Source organism: Octodon degus, unplaced genomic scaffold, assembly GCF_000260255.1.
Source record: "Octodon degus isolate 3935 unplaced genomic scaffold, OctDeg1.0 scaffold00100, whole genome shotgun sequence".
NCBI lineage: Eukaryota > Metazoa > Chordata > Mammalia > Rodentia > Octodontidae > Octodon > Octodon degus.
Window position 1 is genome coordinate 9,409,715 of NW_004524676.1, and position 6,921 is coordinate 9,416,635.

General features: G+C 40.5%; 1 protein-coding gene across 1 annotated transcript in view; it reads right to left on the reverse strand.

Annotated features, from left to right (window-relative positions):
• Window positions 1-6,921, reverse strand: part of Fbxw12 (F-box and WD repeat domain containing 12) — a 32,692-nt gene that overhangs the window by 14,140 nt on the left and 11,631 nt on the right. The window contains exon 5 of the mRNA XM_004638673.2: window positions 323-532. Coding sequence (XP_004638730.1) covers window positions 323-532 — 210 coding nt within the window. The remainder of the gene's footprint in view (window positions 1-322; window positions 533-6,921) is intronic.

Consider the following 6,921-nt stretch of genomic DNA (forward strand, 5'->3'; position numbering starts at 1 on the left):
CAAGAATGCAGGAAAGAAGAGAAACCGCAGGCAAGAAAAAAAAAAAAAAAAAAAAAAAAGAAGTAGGAAGAAAACCTGGGAAAAAACAAAGTGAGGGTACATGACTATAGAACTCTAAGTGAGCCATTCAGCTGGGCCTCACTGGAGAAGCTACAGAGAGACAGGCTGCTGCCATGTGCAGCGCTGAAGGACACGATAGGGAGTCTGCACGCCATGGAGGGGCCCAGCTCCAGGCTCCAGCCAGCAAGGTGGTCATGGTGTTAGTGCTCAGGCCCTGGGAGGAGGCTGGTCCCTACGGAGTTCTGAGAGTCAGCTCACTCACCAGCAGGAAGAGGCCCTCTGGATGATCACAGGGCTCCATTGCAGAAGAGGAGGTTGGTAAGCAGAAGGAGGCCAATTCCCATCCAGTCTCTGCTTTCCACATTTTGATCAGTCCTTTGGTATCTATGGTGACAACCAGTTTCAGCTGAGGATAAGTCACCAAATTTTTCAAAGGAACAGGCTGCCGAGGACTTGACCAGATCTCTGTGCCCTGGCAAAAACAAGCATGTGTTATTTTCATGCACTCAACAGCACAGTCACCTGTGCCTACTCTGCCATGCTGCACACTACACACAGAGCCCACAGAGGAAGAGGAGGTGACGTCATCCTATGGTGTGAGAACTGTAACAATAGGTGTGTCCTAGACAAAGGCAGGACACCAGCAGGGGTCTGTAGAAATCTGACGTCTGGTGGCAGTGCCAGCAGCTCTAAGGGTGCAGGGGGTACTCAAAGCAGGCTACACCTGAAGCATTACAGTGGGCACCCAGGACTTAAACAGAAAAGGAAGGTGCAGACTGACAGGAAGGCCAGACTGACCCAGCCACACCATGTGCCTGCCCGCTGCTCTGTCACCTGAGGACTTCTTTAATTTAAAGAGATAAAAAAATAAAAAAAGGGCCGGGGAGATGGCTCAGTGGAGTAAGCACTTCCCTGGCAAGTGCCAGGGCCTGAGTTCAATCCCCGGTTCCGCAATAAATAAATAAATTAATTAATTAAATAAAATAAAACAAAACAAAATAAATAAATAAAACAAAATTTCAATACAATAGTAGGGTAACAATGGTTAACAATTGCATATTTTTATCTTTAATTACTAAGCACAAGATAAATGCATTTAATTATCCAAAAGATAATAGCACAAAAAAAATTAGCACAAACCTCTTTTCAGTGAACTAAGAGAAATTAGTAGTATATCTTATCTTTTATATACATATATATTTTTTTCTTTTTTTGCTTTCCTTTCCTCCTTTTCTCCATTCTCCCATCCCAGTTTTCTTTCCTCTTAAAAGTTCCTTTTGGGGCCGGGGAGATGGCTCAGTAGAATAAGCACTTCTCTGGCAAGTGCAAGGGCCTGAGTTCAAACCCCAGTTCCGCAAAAAAGAAAAAAGTTTCTTTCCATTTTATAATCTCTATTGTACATTCTGGATGTTATTTACTCTTTCAGCTTCTCACCCTAGGGAGACAACACGACGTTTACACATGTGCGCCTGTGGTTATAGGTCTCCAATTTATCCTTCTTTAAGGCTCGGTAGTACTCTATTGCATAAAAAGACCACATCGTTCTTAGCCATTACTTGGTTGATGAGGATTTAGGCTGTTTCCAAGATCTAACTATTACAAATTGTGTTGCTATAAACATGGATGCATACATATCGCTGTAGTATGAGTTTTTAATTCTTCTGGGAAGATACCCAGCAGGGGAATAGCTGGATCAAATGGGATGTCCAATCCTAGTTTTTTGAGGAACCTTCACACATTCCCACAGCAGATGTGCCATTCTACAGCGGAGAAGGGTTCCTTTTTCCTCATGTTCTCTCTAGCATTTGCTATTAGTTGATTTCTTGCTAACAGCCATTCTTTCCAGGGTGAGATGGAATCAACTGAGGACTCTCATGGCCCTCACCCGACTCTAGTAGCCCAGGTTCAGTGGTAAACGTATGAAGAGTTTATGATGCACAGATGGCAGCTGCCCCGCTTAGGAATATGGCCCTGTGGTGCTGCCACTGCTAAGGCCTACCGTCACAAACAGCTGACCCAGAAGATGACTGCTGCAAGCTGACTCCATTCCATGGTCTTGCCCAGGATTTTGAAAACTGGAATGGAGAGGCAGACAGCCTTTCCCCATGGGCCCACAGTGTACCAAGCCAGGGTATCAGCATGAACCCACATACTGCAGCCCCACGATTCCCAGGCCTGCAGGGTGAGGTTTCTTCCCAATTCTGAGCCACTGTAGTAATTTATCATATTTTATCCTCATCTCTTTTTTTTGGCTGTATCTTAGTACTCCCCTGTTAGCACCCACCCATACTCATACCCACACACTGTCATTTGATTGCTCTTGCTTAAAGGCAGCAATATGGCTCACTAGTACAGACCTCAGCTTCAGTGACTGATGGTAGCAAGTGACTCTTGGAAAACTATGAATATTTACAAGTGATTAGTGGTATTGCAGTGGTAAAAAGTAGCCAAATCCTCTTATTTCTGAATAACAAGGCAGTAGCCAGTGAAACTGTTGTTGCAGCATGCTACTTAAGTCCTGCCTAGGATCCCCAGCCCCAGGGGCCTCCTGAAGGGATAGGGTCCCGGGCAGAGAGACACACTGTGGGGGATGTAGGCAGAGGGACCCTTCTGCCAATATCTGATACTATACATACAGAAAGAAGCAAGCTTAGACTGGGTGTGGGAGGCTGTAAAGATAAGGATCACTACGAGTCCGATCTACTAGTGTGACCCTGAACACCCTGTAGACACTTCCCTAAAGTACAAAAAAAAAAAAAGAAGAAACTAACTCAACTCCTAAGATTTTCCAGGAGCAGAAAACAAAATATAATGTGGGAAACTGTCAAATAAAAAACAAAAAACAGGGCCGCAGAGCCAGCTCAATGGCATAAGTGCCTGCCCGGCAAGGACAAAGTTCTGAGTTCAATCCCCAGTACCCTCCCTTCACAAAAAAACAAAAACAAATAATGTGGAATTGAACACTAAAGACACAGAAAGCTAAGCAAATATTTAGAAAGATACTAACATCAGGGGCAGCAAAAGGTTATGGCAGCAGGTGGATGAAATGGCGATAAATGTATTTTATGGCTCAGCTGGAAAGACTATTTACATTAATAATTATAACAATATCAACAACAAATGTTGATGAAAATATGTCATTGTTCCAGTATAGGGAAGTTAAGTCAGTGTGGAGGAAAAGCATCAGCACTTGCCATGAAACTCAACAGATACCTAATACATTAGATGCCTAATTATCCCACTGGAGGCCTCTTTTCCCCAAAAAGAAAACAGGAGTGGAATGTGAATTTTTTAAAAAATCAGATATTATTGCTACCTTTTAGATATACATAATGATCACATTCATCATAGAGAATTTGTACCTGTACATGAACATGACTGGTCTTTATTTTTATTTTATTATTATTATTTTTAAAGACTGGTCTTTAAAACATCAGTTTAGGTAGGCTTTGCTTCTTTCTTGCAGTGCTGGGATTAAACCTCAGCTTCCCGCACGCTAGACAAGCGCTCTACCACGAGCTACATCCAAGGCCTCCTTTTTGACTTTCAAACTATACACAGATGCACCTATGTGCAAGGTGATTGGAAAATATTACTGTTTTTAATTATGCCCTTCAAAATTGCTGTCATGAATTTTACAAATAAATATTTTAAAAATCTGACAGAAACTCAGAATGGCAGCTGAGAGAAGAGCAAAGTACATAGGAACTGAGCCCCAGCTTCCCAATGGGGTGGCCACACTGGGAAAAAGTAGGCAGGAAGGCTGAAGACTGGCAGTTCTGACAATGAAGGAAGCTCAGCCTTCACAGGCTTTGAACCTGCTCTGAGGAGCTGTCTTGTGTTCATGTGCCTTTGTTGCTCCATGACTCCCGGTCACTAACCCCTACCCCATTCCAAGCTCCACTTACCACAGCATGGGACACTCTTGGGAATGCAGCCACTGCTGGAGTACATCCTGCTCTAGAAGCTAGTAAAGGGCTCAGCAAAGTGGCTGCTGCTGCTGCTGCTAGAAACTAACAGTGAGTAAGGACAAATGCCACCATAGCCAGCACCCTAGTGTTGCAGATGCCACCACCACTACCACAACTCATGTCTGTGGTCCCTACTCTGGCAACCTAAGCCCACTGCAAAGTCATTCCACAGCTAAAGAAATTACATAGAGGCTATACTTCTGGGCTAACCCTGAACCCAAACCAAAGGACTTACTGACAATCTATGTCCATCTGAACAAAACAAAACAAATCTTTCCCTGTGAAAACTACTCCATAAAATTAGAAGAGGTAACTATTAAACCAGATGTACAGACATCAACATAGGGACACACTGAGTATGAGAAAATAAGGAACCATGCACCTGAAAAGGACACTATCATTCTCCAGAAATACTCCAACATAAAGGAAATCTACGCAATACCCCAAGAGGAATTCAAAATGATTCTAAGGAAACTCAAGGAGAAGCAAGAGGGCAGACATAGACAGTCAGCTGAGAAAATGAGTTCATGATCTGAATGAGAAATTCAGCAGGTATAAATCAGAAACAAAACAAAACAAGAAATACCCAAACAGAAATCATAGCCCTGAAGAATCTGATCAATAAAATAAAATTTAAAAACAACCAAAGCAGAATTGGGGGCTTCAACTGACCAACCAGAAGAAACAATTTCTGCACTTGAAGATGGATTTCTCAAGATAAATCAGTCAGGAAGGTTGGATGCAGGAAGGGCTGTGGAGAAAATAAAGAAAACTTACAAGACTTACAAAACCCCATTAAGTGAACACAGGCATATGAGGGATATTCCAAGTACAAACTAAAGTACCAGGTAAGCAAAAACATTGATAGAATTCACCACTAGACTGGTTTTACAAGAATGTTTGAAGGGAGAACTGTATCTTGAAGTGAGAGGATAAGAATTATCACTATGAAAACATTCAAAAATATTCAACTTATTGGTAAAACAGCCATACAAATGAAAAAAAGAAATTGTTAACACATATAAACTCACCAAATCACATTGATAAAATAATAAGAGGTAAAAATAATAATAATGAGAGGTGTATCAGGAACAAAAAATACTTAACAGTCAGAAAACAACAAAATGACAGGAGCAAGTACCTATCCATCATAACCTTGAATGTAAATGAACTAAATCCTCCAATCAGAAATTGATTGAAAACAAGATCCAAGGGGCCTGGGAGATAGCTCAGTAGAATTAAGCGCTTGCTTGGCAAATGCAGGTTCCTGACTTCAATCCCCAGTATCACACACACACACAAAAAGGAACAAAACAAGATCCAATGATATCCTGCCAACAAGGAGCTCACTCCACAAAGTCTAGAAAAGACATGCCACACAAATGGCACCTACAGAGCAAGTAGGAATGGTTATACTCAGATCAGATAAAAGGGTCTTTAACTCAAAAGCTGTACAAACCAGACAAAGAACCTGTCAACCATGAAGGTATAAAAAATTATAAGCATATGCACACCCACTACAGAGCACTCAAATATATAAAACAAATATTATTAGATCTAAAAAGAACAATTGCAATATAGTTGGAAACTTCAAAATCTCATTTTTACCAAAGAACACATCATCCAGACAGAAAATCAACTGAGACACACGAGAGGTGAGCTGCATGTACTACCGTTCAAATGAACCTAAAAGACACAAAACATTTCACCCTATAGCTGAAGAATGTTCTTCTTAGGGCTGGGTATGTAGCTCAGTAGTAGAGTGCTTGCCTAATATGCACAGGGTCTTGGGTTCAATCCCCAGGGTCCCCCCACATATACACACACAGAAAGAATACACATTCTTCTTCATAGCACAGGGAACATCCTCCAGGGTTGTCCATACTATAAATCACAAATTAAGTCTCAAGAAGTACAAAAATACTGAAATGAAATATAATCTTCTCTGGCCACAGCAGAATAAAATCTGAAACCAACAATAACAATGAAATGGAAAATAGACAAATAACGTGGAACTTGGAACAAGCAATGAGATACTACAGAAATTAAAAGAGAAAAACAAATGAAAAAGAAACAATCCCTCAAAATCTGTGGAATACAGCAAAAGCACTAATCAGGAGGAGATTTTACATGCCTACATCAGAAACTAGCAAGAGCTCAGCTGGGGACGGGGATGCAAGCCTATAATCAGGCAGTCTGGAAGGCAGAGGAAGGAGGCTTGAAGACTGAGGCCAGCCTGAGGAACTTAGCCACTTAGTGAGACCCTGTCTCTAAATTAAAAAGAAAAAAAAAAAATATTAAGAGACCAGGGGATATAACAGTAGAAAGGCTCTGAGTTCAATCTCAGTACAAAACAAATAAAATCCAGTTTAGAAAGGTTTTACTTATATAAAGAAATTACTTATATAATTTAATAACCTAGAAAGCAAAAACAAACCAAACCCAAAATTAACGAAAGTAAAGAAATACAAAGATCAGAGCAAAACTAAAATCAAGACTTAAAAAAGGTAGGTCTGGGACACGTAGAGTACTTCTCTAGTATGTATGAGGCTATAGGTTTAATCCCCATTACTGGAAAAAAATAAAATTAAAATGAGTTTTTTGCAGATGAAATTGATGCCATCATGCAGACTAACAAAAAATAAAACTCAATAATATTAAAGATGGAAACAAATACATCACAACTGATACTACAGAAATATAAAGTATCACACCTATAATATTCAATAACGGAACTTAGAAAAAATGGGGTATACCTATGAATGTCCATTTTGTATCTTTGTATTCAAGGTGGTTGGGATAGATATATAGTTGCATTCTCTTAATGAATAGAATGATTTGTTCTAATGGTGTTTGTAAATAGGATCACAAGTCCGCATCTTATACAGCA